A 20,467-nucleotide genomic window follows, 5' to 3' on the forward strand; every position below is an offset into this window, starting at 1 on the left:
GTGTATTTTCCACCTTTAAATTTTTTTATTTGAAAATTTTATTTTGAAATCCTTAATTTTCTGCTTAGGCTTTGTTGCCCAGGCATGTCAGCTTTCTTAAAGTTGGGGGTTTTTTTAAGGTTTGTGAGATATACCATTGCCTGGAAGGCTGATAGAACTGGACTGATTAAGAAAACAGTCTTAGAAGCCAAGAAATGAAATATAAGTACTTTTGCAACATAATTACCCTTTTCTCAGCTCAGAGGTCGGCACTTAGCCACTTTCCAGCACACACCTGTGACAGCTTCACTGCTAACTGAGATTGAAACATGTAAACTTTTTAATTCTTTTAATAATACAGGAATTCTGATGTCACTCATCTTCGTTGGAGAAATACAGTAGGGTTTTTCATTATTAAAGCACGAATTACCTAGTTGTTTTCTGAGTAATCTGAGTTGCATCAGTATTATGGTTTGGAATACTTGTTTTCAGTAAAGACCGAGTATTTTCTTGAATTGAATGTATCTGAAATACTTGCCTTAGGACTGTTGCACACTACTTTTTCTTCTGTGTTGTTTGTGCTGTCTCCTGAGGTATATAGGTTTGCTGTCCTATTAACAATGTTGCTCAGATTTGTCTTTAGCTCAGATTTGTAGGATTTTCACGTAGTAAAAATTCACGTGTAAAATTCACTTTCTTCTTGTTCTTGACACATGGCTTAATGTTTTAAGACAAGTGCAATGAAGGAAGAGGCCTCAGTTACATGTCCTGTACATTCACAACTTAGGGAGACTTATCCCTGTCTCTCGTTTCTTTATTTTCCCACTTAGGCGCATAGGGCAGCATGTGCATCCCCTCCCATGGCTGGGGACTGGTTGTACAAGTGCAATTCACTTTTGCCTTGACCAACGCAGTCACGTAAACTTTTTAGTAACTGTTAAAGGCAAGCTCCAGTGAAGCAACATTCTCCTGCCTGATAAAACAACAGAGCACTGAGGAAGTAGGCAGAGAAGCCGAGGTGCATTTATTTCCATGCAGACAAGTGCTGTTCACAGCAGTCGCCAACAAATGCAGAACAGTCAGTTACATCAGTTCTGTGTTTGCATTTTGGATACGCGGCTGTTCACCTGCCTTGGTTCTCAAGACAGACATCTGATTTCAGAATGAGATCCTTGGGTTTTTACAGTAATGTGTTAACATTAATAAACATTAAAGTAACAAGAAATGAATTTATTCTTTCTGGCTTCTTGCTACTGTGCTAACTGGTCTGAAATAAGTTAGGAGAGTCCTTTCCTCTTTCTCTCATTGCATGCAACTCCCTGATTGTCTGTTCCAGATCTTTGATGTTAACTGCTAAAATGTGATTATGACTATAAAATAATTCCTTTAAAATTTTGTAACATTTAATTCTGTCACACCGATAAATGGGTGCACAAGGAACTACATGTATAAAACTGTCACTAAAATTCCTGACCTACCTACCATACTGTTACGTGAAATGTTGCCATCGTTACTGTGCTGTGTTATCTTTTCTAGTTTCCAAATAAAACAGTAGCCCAAGTTGCCTGCAGTATGCTGAACATGCTGATACATTATGTACATAGACTTCAAGTGTATCAAGCTGATTCACCTTTAAGAATTATTCAAGTAAGTAATTTTTTAAATTTTGAAAATCTAAATTCTTTTAAATGTAATAGTAAAATGTATTTCACTGAAATAAAAATACCAGAATATTGACAAGTATGTTTCACAAAATATTAAATTAGCAGAAATATAATCCTACTGATTATTAATTTTATGGGTTCACATCATACTTGCTAACACAAATATTAACATGTAAAATGGCTATGTGTTGTTTATTTTTTCTCCAGTACAACTCTGTCCTTATTTATGTAAGAATATTGTCAGTAAAGTGCAGGGTTTTTTTAATATTCAGTATCTTCAAATATGCTTATTTAAGTTTAAGTGAGAAAGTGATTACTTCAAATACAGACCTACATAAACCAAAAATAATTATTTTGAAGACACTTTAAATAACAAGGGAGTAGACTGGCCTCTGTAACTTTGAACCACAGTGAAGAGATAGAGTTCTATCAGGTAACTGGAAAGGAAAGAAGTGTTGAAGCTTTTAAAAAGGTATAGCAAGCGTTTCTCTGCTCCTCTGTAGTTGTTAAGTGGAGGCAGGGTATCTACAAATGCTAGTTGTTCTAAGAAATAATGGAACTCAAATAGTTCCATACACAAATCCACATCAGGCTCCTTCCTGCACCCTACAAGTGTGTTGAATCAAGTTCTCTTCCTGCCTGGTATTTGGAGTAGCTGTGTAATTTCATTGTCCCTAATGCATCTACGTCAGTCAAGCAGAACGTATTCCTTCAATGTCTTTTGCGAAATTCAATTTAAAGGTTTGGTTTGGTTGGGTTTTTTTAAGTGGCAAGGAATACTGTAATTTTTCTCAGAATAACTGTAACAGAATTTAACCATTAATCTAGTATTGTGTCACATTCACCTGCTTAAAAACTTATTTTTAGCTTAAGTATTTATATAAATGGTATTTTTAAAGAAACTGTGCTACATTTCCCCAGATTCTCATAGCAACCATTACCCATCTGCTACCGAGTACAGAAGCTTCCTCATATGAACAGGACAAGAGGGTAAACATTTTTCATTTATTTTTAATGTGTCAATTTGATTTCAAAGGTGTGTGACATGGTATTGTTACAAAATGTAAGCTGTGCTGTAAAGTAGGGATTCAGTTCTTTAAATATAATACAGTATAGTCTTCTCAGAATTCCAGCAGTATTTCTGAGTTTTTCTAGGAAAATGTGCATTTAAAATTAACTGAGATTCATTGTTCTCAATAATTAAAAGACTTCTTTTTCCTTATCTTCAGTAAACTTGCAAGCCAAGAAAGTTATGTAGACTTTTCAAACTTGTCTTATAGTGAAAATCTATTACTAACTTGTAGAGACAGTACATTTCAAAATATTTGTAAGGTTTCGATTTTTCGCACCTTCTATTGTATGTGCATTCTTGAGCAAGATAGCTTGTAATCTTCAAATGAATTTGATTGTTGCCATCCTTCAGAACAATTGCTATCTTTTTCTATTTTCAGTGTGACTAAGACAGGCTCATTCTTCACTTGAAGCTCACAGGAGTACTCTCTGCCTCCTAGAAGCTGCATCTCTAGTGAATTATTTGGCTTTTCTGTAGGACTGTGGGGCTCAATGGCCATTTAAACTTGGCACTTTGCAGTTTGTTGTTGCAGCTCTGTTGTTCTGGGCCACCCATTCCCATGGGAGCTGGCGTTCATCTGCTGCTCATTTTGGCCTCCAGAGCTCCATTTTGCACTACAGCAGCATGGCAAGCGAGCCACCTTTCCACTTGAGATGCTTCCCATAAATCATTAAGTTTTCCCATGAGCTAATGCTGATCGTTCTACTTCAGATATTGTAGAAAAAAATGGCTTACCTAGTTTGACAAACTAGGAACCCTAATGGGTTCCTTAAAAATTGGTTTAATATAAAAATATTCTGAGCCCTTCATCATTCGGTTTATTATACAGTGCCTCTGAGAGACATAAATTTGTAATGTATTATGTGAAATGAGTATGATGTTTGTGTCTTTTATTAGCAAATTAGTTAAATGGATTTTCTTCTAAAGACTTTTATTTAAATTGGGAAATGTTTTAGAGAATCTTACAGCTATTTATCTGAATTGTTTCCTCTACAGTAGCTAACTTTTAAAATTAAAAATAACTATTTGAAACCATTAATTTATTAATAATTTCATGTGTATGTATGTCTTAAGCTAATTCTGTTCTACAGTCTTTAAAAACATCCCCTAGAGGGAGTCGGTTCTTTTGCTGACTGAGTAGCCCACAATACAGAAAGCAGTTGGATTTCTTTCAGATGGTACCTGATGCTGAGTAGCATTATTGACATGTTGTGAAGGAAATTCTGTGTTATTTATAAAGCACTGAACGCAGCTGAAATCATTCAGTTTTGGTTGATCCTTGATTCACTTTACAGTGAGATTTCTATGCAGAGCCGTGCTTCGGCCTTAATTTGTACGTGTGTGATCTGTCATTTTCAAAACAGCACACTACAAATCAATTTTGAAAAATCATGGGTATCTTCTTAAGCACAGTATCTGCGCACAGACTGACCGTGTTGAGAAACTGCTGTATGGACGGTCTTTGTTAAATACCTCAGAAGCCGAAGTTTTTACTTGTGCCGTAGCTTTTGAACATACAGTGGCTTTTGAACAAGTGTGACCTGCCATTACTGCAGAAGGTTGACTCTGCTGAACTGAGAAAAGAAAGTAAAACAGAGAAGTAAAATACAGTGATAAATGTGAAGTAGCAGGTGCTGGTTTAATTGATTTGTAATTGAAAGTGTTTGTTCCAGTTGGTGGTTTCTTTACTTCTGTGCTTGTTGGATTGGATAATGGCCTTGCCATTAAAGACCTTGCTGCAACCTCTTCACACTACAGGAGCAGAAAATGATAAGACTGAAAGATCCGTTCTTAATTGTATATATAAGGTATATGTTTCTTTATTCACTAAATTAGAATTTTTATGTATGGAGATAGTGTCAGTTTTCGTGGAAACAAAACCAGAACCTTTCTGTAAGCTGACTTCAGTTCTGCTGCTGAACGGTGGAGTGCTGTCTTAGTTCTTTTGTTTTACTGTAACTGTTTTACTGTTTACTGTAATATTTGAAATTGTTAATTTTGTCTTACGTTTTGTGATGTTTAATCAAGGTACTTTTTGCATGTCATACTGATAGCAGACGTTTGCTTTGCAGGAGACCAGCCATACATTTAAGATGGACGAGGAAGTAGCTTTTTTATGCCAGGCGATTTTATGTAGCACTAAGCAAAATGAAAAGCACTGAGTTATAATTGCTGTCTGTAGGGACACAGAACAAAGACAGGCTTTTTTTTTTTTTTCCAAGGGAAGGGGATTAAAACTTCCAGCAGCTTAGACCTGGCATATGTAATTAAGGAAGATAGGAGATCTAAAAATAAAGATAACTTTAGTGATTTCTGTTTTGTATCTTCTTTCTTTGTTGTTAAATTCCACTTCAGTGTAGACAATGTTTTAACAATTTTCTTTGCTTCATAGGGTTTTTTTCTGTAAATATCAAGCATTTAAAATTTTCCAACATTTTGTCCTGCCTACTTGGTTCTAACAAATCAATTAAAAATGTAAATTAAAATTAATTTCTTATGAAACTGTCAGGTAGAAATTTCAGTAGTTAATGTCATTAAATTCTGTTTTTATTCTAGGTTCTGCATGGATGTGTCTATGGGTCTCAGTGTTTTAGCAACCCTAAGTATTTTCCTCTAAGCCTTTCTGATTTGGCATGTGTAGATTATGATCCTTTTATGCATTTAGAAAGCTTGAAGGAACCAGAACCACTGCATTCTCCAGACTCGGAGAGATCTTCTAAACTTCAGCCAGTTACTGAAGGTTTGTCAAATTGCCTAAATACATTTCCTTTCAAAAAGATTTTATCTTGGTTTCCAGTATTGAAGTGTTTGTCTAAAGCATAAGTTTTAAATTATACCTAGACAGTAGGTAAGGGCCATTACCTGTGGAATGAGCTAACACAATTTTGAGCAATTACTGTTCGATTAACTGAAATAAGTATTTTCTGAACAACATGAAGATTGATTTGATATGGATTCTCCTGTGCTGTGTGTATCAGCAAAAAAGTGTTAAGTACTACAACATGGATAAATGTTGCTTTTCATTTTACTTTAATTAAATTAGCATATAGTTTTTCTTAATTTTGCTTCTTTTTCTAAGAATGTTTTGGATTTCTCTCCTATCTGAACTTGCAATATTGAAAGCGCACTCTGAATTTTTTTTAACCTGTCATAATATGTTGTTGGTCTGTTTACACTGTTTAGAACAACAGAGTTATCTAAAAAGAAATTTTATCTCATCTGATTAGACCCTTAAGAGACCGGGGAATTAACATTTCCTTCAGAACTTGAAAATAAAAATAACGAATCAAGAAATGAAGCTACAGGAGAGTAGGTTATAGCATGCAGTGTATCTAGTAAATATCAAATGGCTACTTTGGGAAGAAAATTGAAAAATGTGAGATTAATACTGATACCAGAATCTCTGTGTAGTGCTATTCTACTTCCATATTAAGTTGTTCCATTTAGGCTTCCTTAAAGGTATTAAGAACCAGATAAATGCAGACGCTCTTTGTAGCAGCTGTGTGCTAACAGCAGGTGATTTTGTGGTCTGTAGTGACTACGTGCTGTTTTTTATGTAGAGAAAATGGCTAATCATTGTGCCCTTGTCTAAGGCATGCTTCATCATCCTCAAGTACTTTTTTGGCCAAAGAATTCTAAACATAGAGCAGTCCCCTAATAAGCTCAGTATTGGATTCAACAAGTCTGATTTGAGAATTATTGGCAGGAGGAGCTGCAATTATTAAATTTACTGAAGAATGAAGCAAGGTACTATAGTTGGCTTTTTGTCAAATGGCTGTGGTCTTATTAGAAAAAAGTAATCATCTGCTGGGTCAGAATGAAAGAGGCTTCGAAGGATTCATTCTGTCCTAATTACAGTCTCACCTATACATATTATGTAAAGCTAATATTTAAAGCATTTGCCAAAATTAACTTCCACTGCATGTTCTATTACAGTGTAGTGAATTGTAGTAGCTTTTTATGCCTGGCATCTTTTGTGTTCTGTAATAATCTGTAATTATGGGTTAGCGGCAAATGCTGTGTGGCTTGTTTAATCTGACAATCTGAAAAGACAACCCTGAATGGATTTTTCTTAAATGAATGTAGTTGCACAAAGCCTTAGCACTGATATCTTCATTTTGCGTTTCCGTATGTGATTTGTTCTTTTATGATTTCTTGTTAAATTTCTAAATAAAAGTAATTTCAGATGTTCCTCTTATCTCTCCAGATGAATTAAGAAAGCTCTATACGTTTTGAAAGTTTCAGGGCTCTGGAATTGTAAGTCAGATTGTGAAATTTAATTGGCAAACTGCAGCATTAAAATGCAACCCTGGTCTTGCAACCTTGGCACTTCTAGTCCACATTGCCAGGCAGAGAATAGAGTTGGCGGTGCTTAACCGGTCGCTCAGCATCTGTTCTCCCTGGCATTGCTGCAGGCGTGAGAGGAGTAAGGTGGGTGGATAACACCCAGTCTGGGACTTGATGGGGACAGGGAGTCAGTTAGTGCAAGGGGGTCAGTGGGTCAACCTCTTTTTTGGTAAAGTAAAAGTACTATCATGATATGTTTTTCGAAGGAGTAAAAATAGGCAGGGCAGCAGTTGTAGGGAAATCAGGGAAGTTCTACAAGGAGGGGGTGGGGTTTGCTAAACACTTTCTTTGGGTTACAAGCAAAGCAGAAAGTACTGAAATGCTGGAATTCTTGAAGTGCTTTCAGTCAGTTCAATAGATGTGATTGACATACCCTGTTGTGCCTCCCATTGTTCAAGGTCCGATCTATCACAAGTTTTATGGACAGTTAGCCACAGTATAATGTGGTATGAAACTGTGATGATATGGTACTTCTGGTGGTACAGCTGTGTGGTGTGGACAGGATCTGTTGAGAGGCTGGAGCAAGCCTGGCAATAACGGTCCAGTTCTGGGCCCCTCAGTTCAAGGACAGGGAACTGCTGGAGAGAGTCCAGTGCAGGGCAACCAAGATGATTAAGGGAGTGGAGTATCAACCTTATGAGGAAAGGCTGAGGGAGCTGGGTCTCTTTAGCTTGGAGGAGACTGAGGGGTGACCTCATTCGTGTTTATAAATATATAAATGTGAGTGTTATGAGGATGGAGCCAGGCTCTTCTCCGTGACAGCCAATGGTAGGACAAGGGGTAATGGGTTCAAACTGGAACACAAGAGGTTCCATTTAAATTTGAGAAGAAACTTCTTCACAGTGAGGGTGACAGACACTGGAACAGGCTGCCCTGGAAGGTGGAGTCTCCTTCTTTGGAGACATTCAAAACCCACTTGGACACCTTCCTGTGTAACCTCATCTAGCTGTTCCTGCTCCATTGGGGGAATTGGACTAGATAATCTTTCGAGGTCCCTTCCAATCCTTAGCATTCTGTGATTCTTTGAACAAAAATTTGTTAAATCCCCTGGAAACAGGTGATGTCCTTCTCTGTTTCAGTAGCTTTCCAAGTACTTTCTCTCACAAGGAATCTGCTATACCTAGGATTATCTGTGAAACTGTCTTCCTTTCTGTAGGTTTCAGGTGAAGTGATAGATTGCAGTATAAGATGCACGAAGAATAACTTTGGAATTGTTATCAAAATGTGATATTTAAACCAGAACAAACCTGTAGCAGCTGGCAAAACAGGTGTGAGTAGGAAGCTTTTCTTGCATCATCAGAACTTGGAGACAAATCTGTGGTGCTTTCATACATCTAAGGAATCACAGCGTTCCTCTAGCTAGTATTGACAACAGCTTCTTCTAGTGACAGTACATGCATACCAGTGCTGCCTGTGCTAATTAACTGTAGCTCACTAGCCTGGATTCAGTGTCCCCCTGACAGGGGTTTGCTTCCTCCAAGAATAGGAAAGTATTATAGCCATTCACTCTACAGTTCAGATGTGCAAAATCTAACTTGGACTGCACTGTGCTGTGATCTGCTTACCCGCTTCTGATCTTTTACTTGTCATTATGGGACCATGAATATATATGAGGGAGAATTAAAATGGAACCTGTCCTTGAAGGCTGTTTTGTTGTTAGTATTAAATGATGCAAACATTTAGGAAGAAGTAAAATTGACATTTTTGTGACTCTTATATTGACAGGGATGCTGTAGTAATAAACAAGAAGTGCTCTGCAACATCTAATGTTAATAGATAGCAAAACCAGACTATTGAATAGAGTCTAGTCATAAGAAAATAATATTTTATGGAAATTTTTTTGCAATTATAGCCAAAAACATTTTGAAACCTGTTTTTCATAGATCACAAATCTATTAGAGATGGTTGTGATTGGAAGGTACTAATTGTATTGCACAGACACAGTGGTTGATCAGTTACTGATTTCATGGAGCTTCCCTAATTTGTCATATTTCTCCAAACATATTTTAAATTTTTTTGCATAGATCAATCATTTTTCCTAATATATTTCAATTTCTGAAGGAAAAGTTTCTTCCATCTGATGTTTAGTCTTAGCTTTTATTTAAAAATTAGAAATATAAAGTACTTTCATTTTAAGGCTTTGCCATTTGGCTTTTTACCAAAAGGAGACAAAAAATACACTTAAAAAACAAAACAAAACCCAACCAAACAAAAAACAAACCAAAAAACCGCTGTGTACATGATGTATCCAGATTAGAATATCCCTCACAAAACACAAGCTGTGCTAGAGATGTGTTCTCTGTAACTGCATCTCTCTATACCTGAAGCTTGAAATTAGAAGGGAGTGAGACTTCCTTAAGCCAATATAAAATACAGGTAGCTAAGCTAAATTGAACTCTTTTAGGCTCCCTTTAAAGGTAATGGAGAAATGAGAAGAGTTTCCAGAGAATGTTTCATCCCATTTCTCCAATTTGGGCTTCTAACTGAGATGAATCAGTCTATACAGGTGTATCATTCTTTAGATAGCTAAAAGGGTGAGAAGAGTTAAATTCCACCCTCAGTCATTACTTTTTCTTTCTACTACATTACTGTAGTTGTTTAGAAGCTGTTCAGCCAAAGTTGAATTAAAGAGTTAACAACACATCTTAAGGAAATTCAGGAATCCTCCATTCATGCCCCCGATACAAATTAGTGATGATGGACCTTCAGCCTTTCCACAAAAGAGGTAATTTCAGGGACTGATAAAAATAGCCAATATAACATGCTTCTAGCAAATTACCTAGTGAGCACGTACACACATAAATTACAGTGCCCAGGCAAAAGACTGTAGCGTGAAGAGAGCAGAGAAGTGTTCGCTCAGGAAGACAGGCTGGCAAAGCAGGGCTTTAACGTGTAATGGTATGGCTTAGTTGTAGAATTTGTGGTAAAGCTGTGATGGCTTGTGTTATTGCAAATTTTGATCTGCCTTCCAGAAACAAAGAGCATGGTTTAGATACTCCTTTTAAGAATTCTAATATACTGAATGTCCAGTTGTTCCTGATTGATGAGGAGATGTGCTTCTGGGAATAAACTACTAATATATATCCTTTAAGCTGTAAATGCAATTTAAAATTCTCATATTTTCAAAAAGCAGTACTGAGTTTGTTTTGTTTGTTTATTTTCTAAGAGAAACCATCAACAAAATCTGATTTGCCACGTGGCAAAAGTGTTTCAAGGCTGCTTTATTTTATTTCAACATAACAGGTTATATCTTACAATTTACTTTTCGATGTGCTTCTCTTAATATTTTTGATTTTTCTGTGACATTTTTAGATCAACAATATTGTATTCCAAGAGAAGACTCAAAGAGAAGTACTGTTCTCATTTTATAAAAGAGGCAATGACAGATTTCTATCCCAATCACTTTGAAATTTTAATTCAAGAGTAAAATTTTCAGAGAAAGAAGGAATGGACCTTCCAAATTGACATTTGTCATTCCGCTCTTCACATCACCTTTCTTTTACATACATCCCATAGGCTCCTAAGGGAGTAAATTCATGCACACAGGCAAAGTACAACCGTGGTCAGGTTTGAGATCTTCAGGATTTGCCACAAAACAGTAATAGTAGTAACTTAAATGCTAAAAGGCCCCTCTCGTGTTCAGATTTTTCAGCAGAACTTCACTGAAGGCATTTAATCTACAGAGTGTGAGGCTTCAGGTAGCTGGGAAGCTCACACACCTTTGCTCCCAGGAACCTGAGGAGAGCGTTACCTGCCTTCTCTGTGCACTGCCAAGCGCTGAACACTCAGCACAAGTATCCTGGCAAAGATTAGCCAACCTCTGCAATGTCCAGGTGCTGAGCAGTGCTGCACTGATAAATTATTCTTCAAGCATCCAACTTAATTTCTCTTTGTCTTATATAAACTTGCTTACAGTTCTTTCTTATATTTCAGCAGATGGCACTATAACTTAATTTCCCTGTATGCCATCAATATCTGGACATTTAATTCAGCTTCACTGAACGCTTTTGTGTTCGTAAATTTTCAAACTTCAAGAAAGTTATAGGCAATAAAAATATACTATGTAATTTGTTTATATTAGTTTTCAAGGCCTTAATTTATTAAAGTATTTGTGTTTATCCGAGTTTTGGAATAGTATAAAATTTAAGTTGATTTTGCCAACTATTAACAAGATGAAATGTTCCTGTTTTTGCAGTTCAGATCTAGTGCTCCCTGAAGGTAAAAAAGAGCCAGAATCCGAAACTCTTAGATGCTTTACCCAAACCTTGTGGAAAAAAATAAAAGACAAATATTTACTAACTGTTTACTTTTGTAGATGCAGAATGCATACAGTGCTTCAGAAACTAAAGATCTGTCATGACAGTCAGTATGCATTACAAATTTGCCTTAATTTTTCCAGTTAAACCAATTAAGACACATTAAACTGCAAAAAGAAATTTGTTTATTAAGCATTAGTTTTTATTGCATGTAAATACACAATATAAAGGGAGATGAGTTAATTTTACCATATTTACATGTTCAAGAGGTTACATCTTCTCAGTAAATACTTAATAAAGAGGTAATGTTCAGAACATTCTAGTCTGATGGATTTTTGGTGAAAAAGAAGGTAGGAAGTATTTGCAACGGTTTTCAATGTTTAATGTAGTTTAAAATATATTATGTAATCCTGAGGAGAACAGTCTTGATTTATCTTCGCCTTGTAAATCACAAATTCGGGGCATCCATCCTATTACAAGAGAGAGGCTACAGACATAAGTGCTTTACTATATTGATCCTGTTGTCTCTTCTACCTGTGAACTTCTGTGGTGTAGAACTTTTGTGCATGGGCTCTTCAGGGGTACCCTGAGCCAGTTGTGGGTTCTCTGCCTGACAGAATCGCTTTGACCAGCTCTGTACTTCATGAGTAACATAGAGTGGATTTGATAGAAGAATCCAATGCCAATAGAGTACTTGGTTAGCAGAGTGTGCTATAAACATTAAGAAATTCCTTTTGTGAATTTAGATAATGTTGCATGCAAGTGGAAAGTATGCAACAAAGAAGGATGTGGCAAAACCATATTGAAACACTAGTGCTTTTCACAAGATGTATTTCACTTAAGATAGGTGCAGTTAACTTCTTCTATTCCTCCCTGCAAGTTTTTCCAGGGTGAAACTTTTTAAAATGCAGTTGAAGCATGAGATTTGCTTTTTACAATTTTTGCTGCTGTTAGATTGTGTTTAGTATAGATAGCCTGGTCTTTAATTTGGTACCTTAAAACCATCCAGCATTATTCTCAACCTAACCTGCAGCTATATACTCCCCAGGGAAATTAAGATGGATTAGAGGTTTTGTGCATCTATGTTCCTTTGTTTCACAATGTAATAATGTGTATAAATATAAAAATCCATTGCAGTTGGAAATGGACGTTTTACAACACTATTATGATCTCTACTTCATCAGCAATTTAAGATTTATTTTCACTGGATTGAAAAAAAAAGGATGTATTTTAGAAGAACCATGCTGATTACAAAGTTATGGTAAGGAGGTGTGGTAGACTGTAAATGAGTGAGGATGCCGCTTTGACTATCTTATGATTTTTTTCATGCTGTATATATTTGAGACCAGCATTCATGAAAATACATATTTTCCATTACTGAGTTGGCTATATCATAACCCTGCAGTGCTTGTCCTCTGTTTAAGACTCAATGAGGAAGAGGAGACCAAAAGAAATACAGAAATCTCAGTGTTGTTTTCTTTTAAAAACCTGTATTCTTTCTCTTGCAGTGAAAAGTCACATGCAACAAGGGTTAATTTCTGTTGCTGCTCGTACTGTGATAACACATCTAGTCAACCACTTAGGCCACTACCCCATGAGCGGAGGTCCTGCTATGCTAACCAGTCAAGTGTGTGAAAACAACGACAATCCATACAGTGAAAGTCCCGAACTTTCTCCTGAACTTTTTGAGAAACCAAACCTTCAATTCTTTGTGTTAAACAATACTTCCCTGGTGTCTTGCATACAAATCCAAGCAGAAGACGACATGCCTGGGGGAGGATTGTCTGCTGGACTTGCATCTGCTAATTCAAATGTTAGAATTATAGTGCGTGATCTATCTGGCAAATACTCATGGGATTCGGCCATTTTGTATGGACCATCATCTCTGTGTGGATCTTCACAACAAACGTCTTTTGCACTTTCATTATCTCAACAAGATAAACCAGAAGATGCTCTTTCATCCTTTGAGCATGTGGAAGATGTATCTGCAAGGGATGGAATTACACTCCAAGTAAAAAAGAAATTTAGAGACACTGTACCAACATGGGATACAATTAGGGATGAAGAAGATGCCCTTGATGAGCTCTTGCAGTATTTAGGTGTTACAAGCCCTGAATGCTTACAGAGAACTGGTGTTTCACTCAACATTCCTGCCCCTCAACCAGTCTGCATCTCAGAGAAACAGGAGAACGATGTCATCAATGCAATTCTGAAACAGCATACAGAAGAGAGGGAGTTTGTTGAAAAGCATTTCAATGATTTGAATATGAGGGCTATGGAGCAGGACGAGCCAACCTCACAAAAGCCCCAGTCAGCATTTTACTACTGCAGATTACTTCTCAGTATACTGGGAATGAATTCTTGGGATAAAAGGTAATGTGGAAAGACTAAGACTCACAAGTTAAGAACTTTCTTTTAAGGAATTATGCTATTTTTGCTGCATAATAATAATTGATCATGGAGTGGGTGAAGCCAAAAATACTTCAGGCCAGCCAACAAAAGAGAAAAGGGGATGTGCAAATAGGGGGAAAATAGCAGTTTTCTGCATTTGAATGTGTCATTCAAAGAGAGAGAGGAGGAGCCTGTTGCCTTCATTGCTATTTATGTTCTTCAGAACAATGTTTGAAGGAGAATTGAAGGTGTGATATCTTTTCAAATAGTCCTTTCACCAGCTGCACTAATGGGTGCTACCATGGTAAAGAAGGCATCTTTTATGCTGTCTTTGCTTCCCATGTATGTTCCTGCAAAAAATCATTACCTTTCTGTGCCAGAATGAGACTCTGAAAGTGTCGTATTCTCAGCTGCTGTGTTGCTGGACAGTGTCCTGCTGCTTTGCCTGCTAGGAGCATGCAGCCCCAAGGCATTGTATCTGCGTTAGCTAACTAGAAAGATGTGTCCCCTACTATTTATTTCAGCTTCGGCAGTTTTGGGATATTGCTCAGAACAACAGGAGACAAGCCAAGTTCAGTTACAAAAGTAGTGTCTCGGTTTACATTATTATTTTTGTGTGAGTGTGGTTGAGTGTATGTCTGCATATACATGTGGGTATGTGCAAATACAAGCACCCTAGAATTTAAGGGTCAAATAGCTGTCAAATTCTGTATTAGAGGCATTGTAATATTTTCTCACTATGAAGGGAAGTGAATACTCTGTAAAGCAAAAGTAATTTGTGTCACTGAGATATCACTGGAATGAGACAAAATTTTGATGTTATAGCCCTTCTTATTTGTGTCTTTAATTCCTCAAGCCAGTCTGGTTTTGAACAGTACTGCTCCTAAACTCATTCGACTGTGTTTTATGGGAAACTTCTTTAGTGCCGTTTAAAAGAAATGAAGAAGGCCTTTCTTGCTGTAACATACTGGTTTGTTTTTTCTTTAAATTGTTACAGCTGGCTGAATGACCAATGAGCTGTGTTCTGCTCTCTTCTGCAGTTCAGCGTAGCAAAACCTCTGAGTTTACTGCGCTAGTTCCCTAGGACAGTAGATTATGGGACTGTCTCTTGTCACTAAGCCCATATATTTGGCCTAGTAAAGTGTGCAGCTTACATATGCATCGAAGAGAGTTCTGTCTGTTCTTCTGCAGAACGGAGATTGATCAAGGTTAATTGATCCAATAGGTTGACAGAAGAAAGGAAAGAAGTAAAGGTTGTACTCTAGGCTATAATGGATATAGAAGATTTCCTGGAGTAAAAAAACACAACAACCTTGTATATTTTTGAAAAGATATCTTAATATTTTAGATAAGGAAGAACTATTAAAAAGGCAAAAGCATTTGTTGGCTGTTCTCTCATGGACCTGGAGATGTTTCTGTACCATTCTTGTACTATTCTGTATCCATCACTGAACAGGTGTTCCAAATTTCTCTATTTAGAAGGAGCTTTCATCTGCTGAAGAAAAATGAGAAGTTACTTCGAGAACTCAGAAATTTGGACTCAAGACAATGGTAAATTCCTCTAATGACTACCTACTTATTTGTTTTAAGTGTGCTTGCACTTACATGGCTCTAATTGCATAGATTTGAGAGCTGAAATAATTTTTAAAATAATTTTGTAAATTATTAATGTATTTTGCATTGTACTGTAGTTATTGGTATTATATTGAAGTTATTTATAGAGTGAAACTCTACAAGTAGTATATAATGAGATAGAACAAACTTCAAAATAATGTAGAATTATAAACATTTGTATGCATAATGTGGAATAGTTTTAAAACTTTGATATAACAAAATCTTCACGTTTTAAACTTGGGCTAATTGTTGAGCTGTTTTCCAGTGTTGTTAGTAGTTGGATACGTCAAATTGGAGTTGCAGCACAGAATTAAAAGAATTAAAAGCTTTGAATTGTTTTTTGTAGAAGGTGAAATAAAGTCCAGTGGAGGTTTTAGAAGTGTGAGAAACCCCATTCAACTGCTCCAGTGTCTCACAGCAAGCTGTGAACAGAAGACATTGCTGTAGTACTTAAGATTCTCCATTCAGTTGCATAAGCAGCAGTGTTGATAATGCCCATGTTGCAGGTTTCACTCGTTTCAGAAGGCCAGTTATTCCACTAGCAGTTGGTGCTGCCAGCACCATCCTGCATCTCAGAAGTGATGAAAGGGGTAAATGCTGTTCATGTAGAGCAAAACTTCAGACTCTAGAGGAGACCAGACTAGAAAAGACAGAGTGGGAATATGGAAATATAGAAGGTATTCAAAAAGAAGCTGTGCAGTTGTACTTTACTTTATCTTTTTTGATGTTTTAAAAGCCACATTCTGTGTGTGCTGTTTGCATAGTTGGGTTTCATATTAGTAAAGGCACTGTCATGCAGTGACCATTCTCTGTTCTGCAGCCGAGAGACACACAAGATCGCGGTGTTTTATGTTGCTGAGGGACAAGAAGATAAACACTCCATTCTTACTAATACTGGGGGAAGTCAAGCCTATGAAGATTTTGTAGCTGGTCTTGGCTGGGAGGTATTTATTAAAATATCTTTATATTAAGTCTGTTTACAGAGAAAATTATAAATCCCTTTAGATTTTGTAAATCTTTGGCTCTTTAGCATTACTCACAAGTACTGAAATACTGTTTTGCAAGTAGGATGTAAAGAATAATTCTAGATTTAATTCTATTAGCAATACCAGCTATATAATTTTACACTCTTTCAATTTAAGAAGCTCTGTGCAGGCAGAGGTGATTCTTAAATGTGCAGTCATGTACTTGGCTTTCATGGACTGATTAAGAGGCATCTTGATTTCCCTGTAGGCCTGTAAAGTCCATTGAAATTTGAGATTTGCTCAAATTTGGGAATCAAAAAAATACAAATGTGAGCTTCTCTCATGCATCCTTCTTCCTACCTTTCACTGCAGGCACCTGTCTGTTCGCACACTCTGCTTGCATGTCTCTTCTAGCACTCAGAAATACTGTGATGTACCCCAAAATCTAAACAGACTTGCAACTCTTTAGTCACTAGTTAGATACTGTTATGAGGATTTCCTTTCTTGCATTCTTTCTTTCTGCCCACGTAGGATTAACTTCCGTTGTAAAGTTCAACTCCTCACTGTTGCACAGAAGTACAGGAATCACTCCTGTTCCTGGCTGGCTGTGTAAGAATCTACAGGTTGTCTGTTCCTCTTGTGACTTGTGTTCATCAGGAGTGTGCACATGAGTGTCCATCTTATTTGTTCTTTTTCCTACTCCTTAGGTATATAACAGCACTGCTAGATTAGCTACATGGATAATGGCTCTGACTTTTCCACAGGAACAGAGAAAAATTACTAGAAGTCTGTGCTATCAAAAACACAGATATTTATTTCCCACATTCCTGATTCTTCAGGAGAAAAAAAAAATTACATTAGTGTCTTCAAATATCCTTCTTTAGTAGGTTAATTCTCTTAGCCTTTGTTAGCCGGATTAAAGAGTTGCTAATTTGGATTAATATTCCATGATGAGACATTTAATATTTTAACTTCTTAACATTAAATTCTGGATCCTTTATTAACAGAAAAGCAAATATATCCCATGTGGGCAGAGATTAAATGTATTCACCTCTGAGATGTAGCTTTCTTTAGACACTATTGTAAAAGTAAAATAGCACATTAAACATGCTCATTTATTTCGATGCCAAACTATTTCCCATAGAACTAAGACCTACAAACTTATTTTTGAATTTTCCATTAATTTCCTGTGATTCTTTTCGTATTCGTGGAATGAAAATTTCTCATTAAAATTATGGAAGGAAACAACACAATTTAAAATGGTCTGGCTCTCACACAGGGTTTCTTCAGAGCTCAGGTTAAGGCTGATGTAGTATCACAGAATTTTTAAAAATTCAAAAAGCACATGTAAGTGACTGAAATCAACTGATCAGGGAATAGTGCAGTAAATATTAATGTACACAACCTTTCCTTTTCTCTAAACTTCTCTTCCCAGCAGCATCTGGGGTGACCATGGAACATAGAATGCCACTACACTGCAGATTTCCAGTCTAGTCAGCCAGTCTGAGCTCTTTGAGAAAAGCATAACGGTACTATTGTGAAAAGGGTTGTACTTATAAAAATTCACTTGAAAGTGCATTTCAGAGTGTAAAAAATGTATTTATCACCTGATGTATTTTTTCCTAATGCTTCCTGGGTTTTACTTCTAGGTAAATCTCACAAACCATTGTGGCTTTATGGGAGGACTGCAAAAAAACAAAAGCACTGGACTGACCACTCCATATTTTGCTACCTCGACAGTAGAAGTAATGTTCCATGTGTCAACAAGAATGCCTTCTGATTCAGATGACTCTTTAACAAAAAAGGTAGAGGTTTCTGAATAACGTATTTTCTTTTGATAATAAACCCAGAGAAATTAGAGTCAAAGAAAATCCAGTAACTTTTTCTGAAAAACAACAGCAATAACAAAACAGAAACAGAACCAAAAACAAACACATAGCACCTTTATGTGCTAATAGCTGGTATTTTACTGACGTAGGCTAAGCCATATATATTATTCTCTACCAATTTCAAATTTTGCCGTACTGGTGATATTTGCCACTGTTGCACATGTTGGCAGGATCACATGTACAGTGGTGAAAAATGAAGGGAGTTGATGGTTTGTGTAGAAGAAAAAGCATTAAGTCCAAATTATGTTTTAATACTTTGAAATTTTAAATGCCATGTGGTGGGTACATTCTAAGATGGGTTTTAATTCACTGAAGAGCCACGTGTTATTAACATAATTTTCCCTTTAAAAAAAAAATTAAAATATTAAGAATTCGACAATGCTTATTGTAGATAAGATGTTTTATCTTGGAGCAGGCACAAATGCTCAACAGTGATATGATCTCTCATAGCCACATGAAGGAAAAATGGTTTTCTGTATTGGTATTTTTTTTCTTTAGAATTTAATAAATTCCACATTAGTGATAACAAGTTACAGTCTCAAACTTGTGTCCTATTATAAATGAACAATTGGCTATCACTAGACTGTCCCCTGTTCTGCGTACATACATCTTCAGATGTGCTAATCCATTCAGTAGACACGTTAATGAGCACTGGTTGAAGTGTAATATTGGAGGAGCTGAAGCTGGTTGACCTCTGCATGGAGTTTAATACTTGTAATTAAATTAGACAGTAGACAGTTAGTAAAGAGAGAAATGGCCATGCCTCTGGCAAGCTTCAATTATTAATGGCTTTTTTGTTCTTTGTGTTCAACTTGACAAAAAAAATTGTATTGTTATTGTTATTATTATAGACTGACTGAGTTCTAACTTCTCACTGACACATCATAGGTTGGTTTGGTGGGTTTTTTTTAAATTAAATGGTGTTTTTTCTTGTATGCCTATGGTGCTCTGTTCTTTATTTCCTGAAGTAGAGCCAGGATAATACTTAGGTTGTTAAAAGATTTATAAAAATGGTTTAATAGCAAAAATAACTAATTTTAAAATAAGGTTGTTGCTTTTGTTCCAGTATAGAGCAGCTATATTTTTCTTTTTTTTTTTCTTAAGTTGCCTGGCTTCTGTATTTTTTAAACAGAAACTTGGTTTTATGAAACACAGCTTGTAATTATCCTTACAATGTTTGTTTATAATCTCTTGGAATTAGAGCATTAAAAAGTGTTGACAGGGCAGGGAAGATGTGTCACAGTGAAAATATTAATTAAATAATCTGCAGCTATTGTGGACTTAAGCAGAACACACATGCAAGACTTCCAGGAGCAGCCCAAATCTCCATAGAGCAGTTCCTGCCAGGCAAGGGTCGGTACTGGTCCAGACCAGAGATTCCACTGGTGACAGTGGTGTCAGCTGGACTTCTTAGCAGCTCCAGCTTGCCCCAGGCCTGTTTCTCTCTTCTTTTACCCACAATCTCACTCTTGTAATTTGGAATATTTCAGATCTGTATAGATGTGTAGAGTGTATCAGAAGATTGAGATTGTGTTTGTAGCTCAGCTACTGATGGGCCGGTTAATCAAACCACTTTATTTCTGTGTCGCTTTCTTTCCTGTTCTTCCTCAGTATCTTTCTTTTGTTTTTATTTTTGAGTTTCCCAATGATTGGAAGCTTGTGAGCCTGCTTTTAAGTGTCTCCTCCCTTCCCTAACATATTTTGGTCCATTTCAATAAAATTTAGTAAAGATGTGTTAAAGGTGTTAATTTCATGTATATTTAATGAAGATAGGCTAAGTAAAGGAGGCAGAGTGAGAGAGACTCTTAGTGCTCCTACTCAGCAGATAGAGGCTTAGTAAAGATGTGTTAAAGGTGTTAATTTCATGTATATTTAATGAAGATAGGCTAAGTAAAGGAGGCAGAGTGAGAGAGACTCTTAGTGCTCCTACTCAGCAGATAGAGGCTGCATGGGCAAAAGCATTAGACATCAAGGAACTAGCAGCAGCGAGTGATGCTATCAAAGTCATCCCAACCCTGAGAAAAGCATCAAGTGAAGTTTCCATCTTGGGAGAAACCAGCAAGTGGTATCACAGAATCACAGAGTGTTAGGGATTGGAAGGGACCTCGAAAGATCATCTAGTCCAATCCCCCCGCTGGAGCAGGAACACCTAGATGAGGTTACACAGGACTGTGTCCAGGTGGGTTTTGAATGTCTCCAGAGAAGGAGACTCCACAACCTCCCTGGGCAGCCTGTTCCAGTGTTCCCTTACCCTCACTGTGAAGAAGTTTCTTCTCAAATTTAAGTGGAA

At 36.7% G+C, this 20,467-nt stretch overlaps 1 protein-coding gene across 4 annotated transcripts in view; it reads left to right on the top strand.

Moving 5' to 3' along the window:
* The window catches only part of RALGAPA1 (Ral GTPase activating protein catalytic subunit alpha 1), a 139,510-nt gene that overhangs the window by 79,032 nt on the left and 40,011 nt on the right, over window positions 1-20,467 (top strand). For all 4 annotated transcript variants that reach the window (XM_080344697.1, XM_080344698.1, XM_080344699.1 and 1 more), the window contains 8 exons: window positions 1,516-1,626; window positions 2,565-2,633; window positions 4,389-4,523; window positions 5,272-5,455; window positions 12,827-13,691; window positions 15,189-15,260; window positions 16,144-16,267; window positions 17,938-18,093. In XM_080344697.1, coding sequence (XP_080200823.1) covers window positions 1,516-1,626; window positions 2,565-2,633; window positions 4,389-4,523; window positions 5,272-5,455; window positions 12,827-13,691; window positions 15,189-15,260; window positions 16,144-16,267; window positions 17,938-18,093 — 1,716 coding nt within the window. The remainder of the gene's footprint in view (window positions 1-1,515; window positions 1,627-2,564; window positions 2,634-4,388; window positions 4,524-5,271; window positions 5,456-12,826; window positions 13,692-15,188; window positions 15,261-16,143; window positions 16,268-17,937; window positions 18,094-20,467) is intronic.

This window comes from Nesoenas mayeri, assembly GCF_963082525.1.
Source record: "Nesoenas mayeri genome assembly, chromosome: 5".
NCBI lineage: Eukaryota > Metazoa > Chordata > Aves > Columbiformes > Columbidae > Nesoenas > Nesoenas mayeri.